Source organism: Leiobunum rupestre, chromosome 1, assembly GCF_980474605.1.
Source record: "Leiobunum rupestre chromosome 1, qqLeiRupe1.1.hap1, whole genome shotgun sequence".
Lineage (NCBI taxonomy): Eukaryota > Metazoa > Arthropoda > Arachnida > Opiliones > Sclerosomatidae > Leiobunum > Leiobunum rupestre.
The window spans coordinates 51,084,046-51,098,843 of NC_143384.1; the positions used below are offsets into that span (position 1 = coordinate 51,084,046).

At 38.1% G+C, this 14,798-nt stretch overlaps 1 protein-coding gene across 1 annotated transcript; it reads left to right on the plus strand.

Moving 5' to 3' along the window:
* Positions 1 to 1,408: 1,408 nt before the first annotated feature.
* MED20 (Mediator complex subunit 20) lies at positions 1,409 to 14,280 on the plus strand. The gene is made up of 4 exons (XM_090180413.1): positions 1,409 to 1,517; positions 2,320 to 2,462; positions 7,292 to 7,542; positions 13,985 to 14,280. Exons 1-4 carry the CDS (start codon positions 1,504 to 1,506, stop codon positions 14,210 to 14,212), a joined length of 636 nt encoding a protein of 211 aa, XP_090036539.1. The 5' UTR covers positions 1,409 to 1,503; the 3' UTR covers positions 14,213 to 14,280.
* Positions 14,281 to 14,798: the final 518 nt, after the last annotated feature.

Below are 14,798 nucleotides of genomic sequence, written 5' to 3' on the forward strand. Positions count from 1 at the left end.
CTTGCTATAGCTCGGCTTGAATTGTTCATGATGGGACAAAAATGACACTATTGCCTCTTGCTGGGAAACTGAAACACGACTTTGTCTCTCCGACATTGAAAAAATTAGTTCAGCGATTAATTTATTTCTTTATAGAAGATAATTCTAAGCTAATAAAAGAAATTTCACTAAAAAAACACAACCAATTCTTTACACCAAAACTTTTTACCAAACAATAAATCCTTTGGACTTTAAATATATACTGCAGTATTACAATGAAAATTTAGACAATGTCACTTTACATGTCGCAACATCAAGAATTGGAACTCACCTGTATTCGAAATCGTATTTTTGTAATGCGTATGTGTTGATTTTATTAAAATTAATTATTTAATTATAAAATACGGTTGTGGCCAGGAATCGAACCCAGGTTATATTATAAACAGGCGTATTGCTTACCACTGAGCCATTGACTTTCATGTCGCTGTAGTGAAAATGAAAAAGCACAGCCAATATTATTATTTCTTTTTTCTTATATATCATATCAGGAAACTATAGAGGTATACACTTGGAATGTCTACGGTTCCATTGGGACGGTGATACGAAAGCGCGTCGAGAAAAAGGCGGGGCTTAACTACGTCAAGTGTAAGACGTAACACGACATTTCAAATTCATTGGCTCAAGTTGACGCGAGAAGAATGCGTCGTCCTGGTAACAAATAGGCGATTTTCCCGCGCAAAATAGGCTTATAAATAATGGATTTAAAAACCTCATATGTTATCGTACTTTCCAGCAGACTAAAGTTCGTGTTTGAAAAAAGGTAACTGTGTCAAGTGGTAGTCTCGTATATCAACTACTTAAGGGAAAAACCACTATTCAATTTGGACAATTTTTAAAATTTTGAATTTTGACTAGAAATTGTGACGAAATACTCCAGTGTGTGGCCGTGACATAAGCTACCTTCGCTTCACAGCCTTTATCAGTAAATAAATAAATAAATAAATGTATTTGGTTGACAGCTCGAGTTCTCGACACCATCATGGAGGAATAGTAGAGGAGGGGAAAGGAAAGAAGGTGCTAAATCTGACAGCGTAGTGCCAGTTCGAGGCGGGAAAAAAAGGGGGGGGGGAAGGTCTAGTTAGACTTTTTAAAGAATTCAAACCCTAACCGGTAGATCGCGCTGCCTGTGTTGGTGTGTTGGAATGTATGAAAACATGGAGGAATAGATAAAAGTCTACCTCGACATACCCCCCGTTTCTACATCCCCCTTTACGCGATATCTGAAGAAGAACGTCAGTTCTTAGCCCATTCAGAACTATAAATACCACTCCAGGGCTATTCCTCTATGACACCATTAAGCTCCTTAATGAAATGTCTGGTAGCACCGTCGACTATCGTCTGCTATAGAATTTATAGAAGTAGCGGGACTTTGCAAGTTTGCATTTATAAATTTAGCTTTATATTTAAGTTACTAAAGAATCTATGCAGCCTCACTAGGGTCGTTAAACGCTACTAAGTCGGATAATGGGTGTAGTTAGGTAATATTATTCTTTTTATCATTAAGGAAGACATTCGAATGACCATATTGCTTAAGAATGCTCTTCTTAACAGCAACTCCCTTATGTATTGAGAGCGGCTTTGACTGCATTTAGGGAATTTTATGATTTTGTCAAGACTGCTTGAATAATAACCCATGAAAGTGATTATAGGGTCCCTTATTCTACATGGGACCACCCGCAAATAGACGCTAAAATAAATAATTTGCGTGAATGTAAAAATTGTTGATAGGATTGATTTTCAAATTCAAAACGTGTGATTATACTGCACATTTTTTCGTTGCAAGTGTTATTATTCATTCACAAATAATATCGAATCACGGGGGCTTAGCAATATTTACCTGCAATTGTTTAGCCAGTAAGATTATCCCTTCGAAACCAGTGCGCATCTATTTATAAAAAGTTAATGTTGAAGTTTTCCAAATCAATTTCTTTTAAGATCTATTCTGCCTGTAGCATCGCTGATATTTGAACCACTTACTCTTAGCTACTATAATTTAGGCATCTTACAAAGCACTGTTGCGAGGGTTTATTAGTCTCACAGATAATTACTAAAAACAGTATTATTGGTTTAAACCACAAAAACCCTGGTTGTGATTTTGGTTTTTTTGAAAAAAACTAGGTTTAATCTCATAATAATATGACATATTAAAATATATCAGCTTACTTTTTTTGAAGCTAGGTCATGATTACCTTGTCAATTTCAAATTTAATTATTTTAAATTATTTAAAAGTTTGTGTTTTCCTAACTGACGCTTTTATTAATAAAATAACTTTTTTTCAGTATTCATCCATTTTCCATACCTGATGGTAAAACTGGGCCTCAAACTTGTGAAATGCTTCAGAAGCGTTTAGAAACGTTGGGTGCTACCAAAGCTGGAGTATTTAGTGTTGACTGTGAAACATTCTATTCCGCTCCTCATATAAGTAAGTTCAATAACAAAACTTAAGTATCACCTTTTGAAATTTTTGTCTTTGACTTAAAAGGATCTGCGAGTCGCTTAAGGGGATAAATATCAAGAATTAGAGTATTTCTTCACAATTTATTAACTTTGTTTGGTTACAAATTATTATTTCCATTTCAACTCTTTTTTATATGTCACAAAAAGTGTCATCAAGAATGTATTTATTTATATTTTAGCAGAATGACACTGTTGAGATGAACAGGGAAATTTCCCCACTGAATGAGGGAAGGGAAAAATCACTTAGGGTGCTTCAATTGGGTGGGAAAAAGTAAATTTTAGCTGTCAAATTAAAGAGGTATAACAGAGGAATATGCTATAAATTAGTTTGTTCCGCATTGTGTTTCACGTTTAGTAGGAATTATTGAAAACATCTGTGATTAACTGACTGCAGTGACTGGGGCTTTGTTTTTACCTTACATTTAAGAAAATATACATAAACCAACACCAACTCTTCTCAGCACTTACAACGTTAGTATCTCTAGACCAAGCAAATGAGACTACAATTTTTATGAGCCACTCAAAACACCCACATTTTAAATATTTTTATTTATTTCTTTACACAGCTTGGTTTTAAAACCATACAAGCATTAGTGGTGATTTTGGACAATCTCACCAGTAAAATAATTGGTTACAAAATATAGTATTTAGGGGGATGGAAAAATCTAGAGTGGGCAATGTTGGTATCTAGTCTGGATATAACTATCTAGTTTAAATAGTTTAATCCATGTTGAAAATTTCAAAGAAACTCAGGATTTCAGGTTTGTTTAAATAAAAAACACAACTGAGTTTTTTTTTCTATTCCGGCTAATGTTTTGCTACCATGAAGAACTAGGCATATAGCCTTAATTTTTTAACTTGTTTTATTGATCTGCTGCTTTGAAATTGGGTCTGTACACAATTTTTTATCTGTATAGAGAGGAAGCTTCCTCTTTCATTAGCAGCGTCACATTAACAGTAAAGTTCTAAAGAGCTAGGTGTTAGTGCAAGTCACGAGTGAATTTGGAATGGTTCGGATGGCACTTAAATGACCAGGCAGAGAGTTTCAGTCGCCGATAGACAAGGGATTGAAAGAGGAGTTGGCTCCGCAAGTAGGGGAGGCATCTTGTTTCAAACCACGAGGTGGCTTAGGAGAGTTGTGAAACCACTTTGTAGGAGAACCCTAGCTTAAATTTATTTTATAAAATAAAATAAAATAGGGGCTGCTAGAATCATACATAATAACCAACCAATGAATTAGACGGCAAATACTGCCTTAAATTATATTTATTGAAAAATAACGAATATAGTAAGTGAAAATATTATTTTTGAAAAGTAATTTTGGATTTTAAAACTATTTAATTTCATAAACTATATTTCGGCTTTACACCACCATTATGGCTAAAATTTCATTTCTTGGCTAGATCAGGGCTATAGAAGAGGCGGTTGAGGAATTCGGGCTCTTTCCTATGGGAGCGAAAAGTGTAATGACTAAATGATTATCTAGATGGCGCTAGCGTTGGCAAAAGAACTTTCCCCTGTAATATTATTAACTGCACTACTCCCAAGAAAAACAGAAAAAGTATCTGCGCCTTTTGCTGTAAATTTTCAAGAATATTTATAAAATATATTTTGTAATATAATATTGCCATTATATTCTATTATATTGTATTGCATTTTATTTTGTGATATATGGTATTATATATTTGATATGTTATATTGTTGTGAGTTTAAAAATAAATTGATATAATATAATAGGGAAAGCGATAATAGGGAAACAATTAAGTATTAAAAGCCATTAGTTTATTATCATTTATTTAACACATTCTAAGTTAATTTAGAGCATTTGCTTAGCGTTTTCTTTTTTTCCCGGCTAGGTAAATGTTTGTTCACATTTCTACAGATAAAATGCAATCGCCACACTACTTAAATTAATTACGCGTGAAGTGAGACCAATGTAATGTTCTTTGCACCCGACGTATGTTGTTATGGATTATCTCTTGGGAGGAAAGTATATCATTCAAAATGTCATATAAACTACTCTCCTTTATGTTCTTGCTGTACTTCTGAACACAATTTTCAATTACAGATGCTAAACTGTATTGAATTTTTGAAGGATAGATCAAACCACCTCATGTTTTCATGGTGACTAGAAGTGCTTCCGGAGCAAGCTTTCCAGTATCATCCCTAATAGTTTTTATGCAATCTTCGCATTTGGTGAATTTAATCATTTTATGAGAAACGAATCCAGTCAAATAGTACTTTGCACAGTCTTCTGGGCTTGCGGCATAGTAATCGTGATGTTCGTTGAACTCTAAATCAGGCCATTGAACCATGTCTTCAAGGTCATTCGAAAATTAACTTGGGAACCGTAAGAGCTACGAAGTTAGTTCCAATTCGAAAGTTGTTCCCCGTCATATTTTATGGTTAACTAGCTTTGACTCGATCTGATTTGCGAAATAGGAAGTTGAGCAATGTTAGGCCCAAATCATCGTGGTTGAGGGTCTTTAATTTGAAAATTTCAGCTCCCAAAACTCGTCTTCTACACGTTATCAACTTAACGACCGTCTTGTCTAACAAGAAAAAGACTGAGGCAAAAAAAAATAGTCCAGTGCACTGGTATGAAGATATTCAGATCAACAAACCTAAACAAAAACCAGTATGCAAAGAATCAATCGCAATGAAAATTATGAAATTATTATTGAAAACTTCTAATGAGTTTAACCTAAGCTTAATGTCAGAAGTCTTAAAAAGCAATGTTGTTTAGAATTTATGATTGTATTACAATTCCTGGTTATAATTTGTTAAGACAAGATCGAGATACAAGATGAAGAGGAGGGGGTGTGTGTATCTACTATAAGTATTCACATTTGATTCAGGTAATTAATTTTGACCCAGATACAATACACCGATCTGACACTGAAGTTTTATTTTGAAAGTTACTCTAGAAGAACTCTGAAACTTTGTGGAGATGGTGTATAGCTTGAACGATTAAATTGGTCATATTGATCAAACCCTGGAAGGTATCTTATTGGAAGATTTTAGTTATCGTTTACTAAATCCATTGATGTCAAAAAGATTATTACTGAGCCACTAACTACATCTACTTTTATCACGTTTATGATGATATCTTATGTGTGAGAAAAAAAGCAATGTCCACATGTAGATAAAGTAATTGCGAAAGTTAGTGATTTATGTAAGTTTAATGCTGAGTCTTTTATAAACGGGCTTACCTCCTTAGTAATATTGCTATATCAACTGTTAATGAAGCAGTTTATAATTTACTATCTGTGCTCTCAACTTGTTTGAATAAGCACCTCCCTTTATTCGCTAATCGTAAATTTGTAGAAACTCCCACCTTGGCTTAGTAATGAAGTAAAACATTTAGTCATTTTGTCATATTTTGGCCTTGCTACTTTTCGAGATGCTAAAACAGGGTTGCCACCCGTCAGGGAAAAGTCGGGGGGATTAAAAATGGCTCTAAAAGTTCAGGGAATTTTAAGAATTTGTAAAAAGTCAGGGTTTTTACAATATAAAATTTTGTTTTAAAATAAAAAGTTTTATCTTTACACTTTTTTTAAAGTTAATTTAACTCTAGATCTATGGCAAATTAGGTTATTATTTAGATCCTTGAAAAAATTTTTAACATTGAAATAACTTTTGTACTGAAATATAAGTTGATTAAATTTATTAACTTCTGATAAATGTAAAAGTTAAAAACTATCTACACTGGTTTATGGTAACTGGCTTTTTATGAATGCTTTAAAGGTAGCTATTAATAAACTTCAGGTTGTGCATTAGAAATGTACCAAATATATTTCAAAGACAGGAAAGCGTACATCTACAGAGTCTCGCAATAGGGTTGGCTATCATAAACAATACTGTTGGTTTTAATGTAAGGGGTTTTTATCTAAAAGTGGCCAACTTTTATAAATTATCTTTTTAACCAAAACTTTTCTGTTTCTGTTAGGGAAAATAAATTCAGTGACCAAAATTTAAAATATTAGGCGTAATGAGATAAAAAAATTATCAATAAGCGCTTTTAAAACTAAATGGAAAGAAATTGTTGCTCATATTGATTAATGACTGACTATACAACTATTTTGTGTTTATATTAATACGTTATTTCTCCTTATGTGTATATTTTCTTTTAATTTAAGGTTTAACTTAACTCAGGACTTGTAAAACAGATTTTAATAATAATAATAATAATAATAATAATAATAATAATAATAATAATAATAATAATAATAATAATCAGGGAACCACCCTAGACCCAAGTCATCTAGCGACTTTTATTGCCTTTAATTCAGGTGGCTGGGTTACAATGCGTAGGAGGGTGGTGGCAAGCCGTTTATGCTGTCTGGGTTTAGGTATTTTGATTAGTCTTGTAAAAGGGTTTGGGGGGGAGATATTTAGTATAATGAATTTGTTACAGTGTTAAGGATTTTTTTATGTAGTTTGTTTTTGACCTTCTTTCTGGGTTTGTTAGAGTTTCCTCTTATTGTAGCTTATCTTTTATTTTTAATGGTGTGTATAGTTTCTGTACAATTTTTTATGGAAGGGGAAACTGAAGAACTCTGGGGAAACCCCTTTGACCAATGGGGAGAGAACTTGCAAACTCTACACAGGAGTTGTTCCGAGTTTTCACCCAGAATGGGAGTATCCAAAATGAAGTTTTTTATTATTATTATTATAAAAAAATTGGGAAATTGTGGAAATACGCCTTGGTCTTTTAAGATTTTTTATAAACTATTACTCATGCTTTCAATTTTTTCTACTTTTGATGTAATAATGTTTGTTTATTACATTTAGATCCAAGCCGTGCAATTAATATTATACATGACAGTGAGCATCCAGCAACTTGCTTTGCAATGCTCGACACTGGAACATGTCTAGTTGCGGATTTGAATTTCGATATGTTAATGCTTAAAATGACAACCATATACTCATCTAAAAAATCTACAAAAATTGAATCAAGAGGAACAAGATGCAAGGTGTCTGATTTTCTTGTGAAGATTGGAAGTGTTAGCATGGGCCCTAATTTTCGTGGTCTTCTCATTGAGGTAATTCTTTTTCTTTTTGTTATCAGATTTTTATCAGACAGGTGGTATATATTTTGGGTGCAAATGTAAATGAAATAACCCAAAATAAGTAAGATATTTTTTGTTTCGATTTGGATAGAATTATTTAAATGTAAACATTTGGATCAAATAGGTATCAATAAGCCTTTTCAGTTCACAAAAATCCAGCAGTTTATGAAAAACACATGCACTAGTTCTATGTTAATTGAAGAGGCTAATTTATATAATGTGCAAAAAACATTTGTATCCAAATACACCAATATGTCCATTTTTGGGGAAGTACATCGCACGTTAAAAAAAACAATTTGTATCTGATGCATTATTATTATTATTATTGAGTGGGGTGGCAAGCCAAACACTTCGACCTAAGGTCCATTGTGCATCCCCAAACTGGTTGACTTAAATAAGTCCTATTGCCGACATAAAGCTTAAAATCTGCCCGGCCGTGATATTAGAGACGTCATACGTCTCCAACCGATCCATACCCAAATGCTCAAACCTCTGGGCTGCATAGTAATCGCAGCTACAGAGTACATGTGAGGCAGTTTCCTCCTCAGCTAGACAAGATCTGCAAATCGGGTCATCACTGACCCCGATAAGCGTTAAATGTCTGTTAAGATGGCAGTGACCTGTTAGTAGGCCAGTAACAATCCTAATACTGGACCTAGAGAGCGAGAGTAATTCTCTAGCTCTCTCCCTAGAAGGGCCAAGAGTGAACTCTTTGGCCTGCCTTTGACCCTCAATTTCAGACCATTGTCTGAGTTGACGATCCGACATAAACTTGGAGATTAAGCCGCGTACAAGTCCTCGGGAGATGGGGAGAGCAGGTTCTGGACCAATGAACCCAGCCCTCGCACCTTCCTTGGCCAAGGCGTCGGCCCTTTCATTCCCAAGATGCCCCTTATGCCCAGGTACCCAACAAAGTTGAACTTTATTGTGCAACCCAAGAGTGCAGAGGAGATCTAAGCAGCTAAAAACCAGTTTAGAAAGAATACTATACTGGCTGAGAGCTCTAAGAGCAGCCTGGCTATCTGAATAAATCTGGATAACCTTCCCATGATACCCCTGATGTAAACAGTGAGCAACACAGGAGCAAATTGCAAAAATTTCAGCCTGGAATACACTAGTGTGTATCCCTAGACTTTCATAAAAGCCAAAATTATTAGTAAGGCAATACATCCCCGCACCAGTGCCATAGTGTGTCTTAGACCCATCAGTGAACCAGACGATCTCTCCTCTGGTACCGAGGGTCAAGTAACTCCACTCCGCACGGCTAGGGAAGTTGACCTCAAAAGGTTTACTAAAGTGGAGTTTAGTAACCATCAGATCAGAGCCCATTGTTAAAATCGGCATCTGATTGGACATATCTCGGAAGAGCTTGGTGTGGCTATGCTCCCAATTATTAGCCTTCCACCAGCCATTTTGGTTAAGCCTATAGGCACCTAAAAGGGCAGCTTCCTCAATAAAAAGGTGGAGAGGAAGCATATTCAGGAGTATTTCCAGAGAAGCGCTTGGGGCTGTTCTCATGGCTCCTGTAATGCCGACACAAGCCAGCCTTTGCAGAGTGCGCAGATCAAACTGCACAGTCCTTAAAGTAACCCTTGGCCACCAGACCACAGCTGCATAAGACAGGATAGGTCTGATGATCATGGTGTACAGCCAGTACACAGTCCTGGGGCATAAGCCCCAGGTCTTGCTAACTGCACTTCTAGTTCTCCAAAATAACATTTTGCCCCTCTTGACTATGTAGTCAAGGTGTGGTTTCCATGTTAGTTTGCTATCCAGGATGACCCCGAGGTACTTCACCTCGGTGCTCTCCACTAGGTCCTTTCCAAATAAGGAAATACCCTGAAACATACCTTTTATCCTTCTACGAGTAAAAGCAACCAAGACAGTTTTATTAGGATTAACCATGAGGTTGACCTCCCTGCACCAGCTCTCAACTGATGCTAGGGCCCTCCTCATTACGTCCTTCACTGTTGCCGGGAATTTCCCAGTAATGATGATAGCAATATCATCGGCGTAACCGAAACAGCGGCATCCTCCCCTGTTCAACCTCCGAACGAGTTCATCCACCACCAGGCACCACAGAAGGGGAGAAAGAACGCCCCCCTGTGGGCAACCACGACTGGTGGAGACCATAAGGGAGTCACCCAGCAAGGAGGATACCACTTTTCGGTCAGTTAACATAGATTTGATCCAAAAGCACAATGTGTCATTGATACCAAACCTTTTCGCAGCCTTAAGTATAACTGCGCTGGAGACCTTATCAAAGGCTCCCTCAATATCAAGAAAAACTGCTAACGCAATTTCCTTGTGCTCAATTGCTTTTTCCAGGCAGCTGCTGATAAAATGCAAGGCGGTCTCAGTAGACCTGCCCTTCTGGTAAGCATGCTGCGCAGTCGACAGAGGAGAGTTGCAAAGAACCTCCTCCCTAATGTAGTTGTCCACCATTTTCTCCAGAATTTTTAGGAGAAAAGAGGTAAGACTAATTGGCCTAAATGCCTTAGCTTCCAGGTAATCTGATTTACCAGGCTTAGGTATGAAGATCGCTTGAGAAAGCTTCCAGGTGCTAGGTAAATGCCCTAGAGCAATACAAGCCCTGTAGATTCTCAGCAGCATAGGGCATAGAATATCAATGCCCTCCTGTAAGAGGATAGGAAAAATCCCATCCGGTCCCGGGGACTTATAGGGTTTAAATGACTTTATAGCCCATATAAGTCTGGAATGCGTGGCGACCTTATTCGCCACTGCCCAATCTTCCCTTTTGGTTCGATTGATCCTCAAAGGGCGATTGTCAGTGTTACCATTGCTAGTGAGCTTAGAGTCCGGAAAGTGTACATCTAACATATGTGTCAGAGTGTCCTTACCGGACGTGGAAAAACTACCATCTTTCAACTTAATGGTGTCAAGATGCTTAGTATTATCGTGTGCCAAAATTTTCATTAATTTGGCCGTACTGGGAACATCCGCTATGTTCTCACAGAAGTCTCTCCATGAAGCCTTCTTGGCATCGCGGATAGACTTGTGGTAGGTGGTGAGGGTGCGTTTATAGGCATCCCAATCACCCCCCTTCTTTGCCCTATTAAAGAGCCTACGAGTTTCTTTGCGCAGCCTGCCAATCTCGTTGTTCCACCAAGGCACTAGCCTTGGCCGGTTGGCAGGCTTTGCCGGACAGTTGCGGTGATAGGAGTCGATAATGGACTGTTGAACGCGTTCAACAGCCAAATCAAAATCCAACACCGATGACAGCCGTGGCTTATCACCTTTTAGGAAGAAATTAAAGTCTTCCCTGTAACCGGACCAATCTGTGCCCCTAGGGTTACGAATAGTGGTACAAGCCCATACAGGTTTGACCAGAATATTGAAGCAAATGTGTCTGTGATCCGACAAAGACGGTTCGTTAGACACATGCCAGTTCTTGATTTTATCTGCGACATTTACTGTACACAGTGTGAGATCAATGACCTCACTTCTGTTAGAAGTAACAAAAGTTGGTACATTGTTCTTATTCAAAATGTGAAGTCTGGTACTAACCAGATATTCCATTAAGTCGTTACCGCGCTGGTTGCAGTCTGAGCTGCCCCAGATTTCGTGGTGCGCATTAGCATCGCAACCGATGACTAGCCTCCTCCCCGAACCCTCACAGTAGCTGACCAATCTGGTCACCCCCTGCGAGGGAGGGGGGAGAGCATCGTCGTATGGTAGGTATGCCGATGCCATAGTAACCTCCCCACCTTCCGTGATGAGCTTTACCGTGGCAATATCCCTGGAGGTGTGCACTGAGAGCGGAAGGGCATGAATGCCCTTGCGTGTCAGTGCACAAGCCCTCGGTGTAGCAGAGTTATAATCATAGAATATATTACCTGCATTTTGGAGACCAAGTATCTTTCCATTGGCAGTCCATGGCTCCTGTATGAGAGCGACGTCGAAGCTCTCCTTTGCGAACCTCCTACAGAGAACTGCAGTGGCTGCCTTGCAGTGGTGCAAATTAATTTGCAGCACTTTTACACTCATCTTAGTTTAAGGTGAGCTCGGTTGCAGGCCTTAGATGTCTATTAGACACAGTGGTGGTTGTGTTTATGGAAACCCCAACACACCCACCGGTCTGACTTACATCCCTAGCCTGCCCCCCTGTTGCACCCTCCAGTGGTACAACCTCTTTGGTCTCGTCGGTGTCCGACAAAGCAAAGGCCTTTAGCTCCTCCACGAGATTATCTTCCATTGGAATGTCCTCTCCGGAGTCCCCGCCAGCCAGAGCCTCATCTTCCATCCTTGAGATCTCCAAGGCAGAGGGTTCGACTGAACCACCCTCCTTTACAGGATCCACCGGAGCTGTCGGGTCAGGTTCATGAAGTATCTTAAAGATACCACTGTCCAGACCCGTTAAGGCTCGGTGTCCTGCCTCCTTGATAGCCTTAACCGACTCTCCATCCACCTGGAAGATCCAGCGGATGGCAGTCGGCTCATCGGCTTTATTTACGACCTTCCAACATTGCGTATTTAGCGCGTTGTTGTAGGTCCTAAGTCTACGAAGGAGGACATTGCCATCCTTGGTGTAGACGTCCTTGGTGCGGAAGGCTACCTTGAAAGGTTTCGGTAGGTCGACGGCCTTCATTACTGAAAGCCGTGACCCCCCGGAGACCAATTCCTTCTGGTTAAATCCTCCCACCAACCAATCCGCTGTAAACGCATCCTTACAGAGGTAGTGAATGGCGCCTCCAACCAGCTGAAAGTTCCCAAAACGAGGTAGAGGGTCTCCCGAAGGTGACCCATCTATCCGCTTCAGGACCTCACGCTGGATGGTGCCCATTTCCTCTGCGGAGATGGTTTTCACAGGATAGCCTTCTTTAACGATGGCCATCTTTGTGGAGCTTAAGGTTTCGCTATAGGTTTGGTCGTGAGACTTCACCTTTTTGGAAACCTGAGACTGGGAATCGGGGGAGTCATTTTCCCTGGAACGTTTTGAAAGTGATGGCGGGGGGTCGTCCTTACCAGAGACCTCCTCCTGCATCAATCTTTCCCTGCAGCGTCGATTCCGCTTTTGAGTTTTACTGAGGGGTTTCTCCCCCTTGAACCCTTGCATAAGTTTTCTATTGCACTAATCAGCCCATTTACTATTTACAATAGAGGCTCAGACTCGGGGTGGTGGGGAATATCTAATAATAATAATAATAATAATAAAAATGCTTTTATTGGGTTTCACCTTCAGGACATGCCTGATTTACAAGGAGGCCCGTAACATAAAGTATAAAATAGTTTCTATATTTAATTAAGAGTTAATTTAAATAGAAATCATTTGTCTTTTAAAATATGTAGACGCAAATGGTGTTTAAATTCACTTTATAAATGAAACCATATGTGGTATTTAGTGGTTTATCAACAACTGAAATTGACATTTTATGAAAAAAAAGTATGGATTTGGAACCTAGACAGTTTTTTCAAATGAATTTCATTCTAAGTTTAAAACAAGTGTCAGCTCTATCATTGCCATTATGAAAAGACCCCCTGTTATTAGAGATGGCCATAAATCTTTCCGATTCTTCGAAAAACGCGACTTTACTGGAGAGCGTGGTGCCATCTATTTATGTCAAAGGAAGCTAAAATTTAAAATAACCAAATAATAAAATTGCCAGAGTATTATAGTTAGATAACCTTTAATCTATTTATTGGGCTTTAACTTGAATTATGTATCCCATATAAAAATATTGTTCATATTTGCTGTAATTTGTTATTGGCCAGTTTACAAACGATCTAATCTAGGGGCCAGCTATAAGTACTGCCATTTTTATTTCGACGATAGTGACATCTAATGAAAACAGAGCTACTTCACGTCAAGCTGCCACTTGCTTTAAGGGAGGAACATCTTTCTTGTACATTTTTGTCAAAAATGTAATTTCAAAGTAAAATTGTAATACAAAGATAAACAAATAGTAAAAAGATAATTATGTTTATAGTACACATGGAATTTCTAACCAAGCCTATCATTCAAACTTAAACATGTTTAGCTTAGTTAAGTTCCTTGCTGTTGCTGATGGAATGATACCTATATTCATAAGACTGTGAAGGCCCCATGTATTCAGCACTAGACAGGCTAGGGATAAATCAAAATTAGGGTCTACTCTATCTGGAGGAGCAAAACAGCAAATCCTCCCAATCCCCCTCACCCATACCACCTACGAAGCAGTTTCTGGTAGCATGCATTGGCGGAATTGGGGATATGTTTAGGTTTTTCACCACGATGTGGATTCATGTAGCCATTTTGACCAGCCACTAGCCTAACGTTAAAATCCCATTCATTTCAAACTTAAGGGGCCTTGATAGTCTTATGCTATAGTCTATAGTGGTTTATCATGGTTATGTTAAAAAATGACTCAAAGTGGATCTCCTTTTAACTATGTGATATATTTTATTCTTGTATCAGGTGGAATACCTTCCATGTATTGTGCCATCGAATTGTTGGGATTTGATGAAAGAATTCATGCAGGGATTCTTAGGCAACATTGTGCATTCTCCCCCTCAGTATTTGCAAAGCAGAATGAATGAGATCTACAAACCTGTTGACACTATTCAGCAATATATCGAACATTTTAACAGTTTCAGGCGAGTTGTTAGAGCACCTGGAGAAAGACCAGATGCTCCAGCTACATGATACGATATTATTAGTATTTTCTGTAAATATTTTCGTATTTTTATAATATTAAATGAACTTTTACAGTCTGTCGAAACTTGTTTTTATGATATATAAAAAAATGCCTAAAGTCTTTTCTTGTGTACTGTCCTGATATGGTATATCGTATTGAAATGGCGAAACCACCAGAAATTACCCCAAATATCTGCAACCGCAAATCATACAAATGTCAGAGGTGCACTCTCCCATACAACATTTTATATAATACTCATTTGGGGTAAAGTTAACTACAGCGGCCTCATGTTTTTTGTTGCGGATAATGTAGACCTTATCACGTAGATAGCGAGGGTATTTTTAATTTTGGCCGCAAATGAAGTTTACATTTCTGAATTTAATTTTAAAGGGAATAGAACCTCCAACGCGTCCTTTATGGAAGACCCCATCAATTTCCTTTATTCACAATCAGCGATTATCAGCGTCGCAGGTGTGAAAAGCCATGGGAGGCAGCGGACAATATTGGAACCCTCGGAGGGTGACAGAAATACCAGAGGTTATATTCCCTTTAAGGTTTTTTAAATTCTTTGAATTTAGTAACGTCGTTTACGTT

What these genes read in the sequence shown, in the direction of transcription:
- MED20 (XM_090180413.1), top strand. An exon ending in CTATTCCGCTCCTCATATAA is followed by an intron (nt 2,463 to 7,291) that starts GTAAGTTCAATA and finishes TATTACATTTAG; the next exon opens with ATCCAAGCCGTGCAATTAAT. An exon ending in TTCGTGGTCTTCTCATTGAG is followed by an intron (nt 7,543 to 13,984) that starts GTAATTCTTTTT and finishes TTCTTGTATCAG; the next exon opens with GTGGAATACCTTCCATGTAT.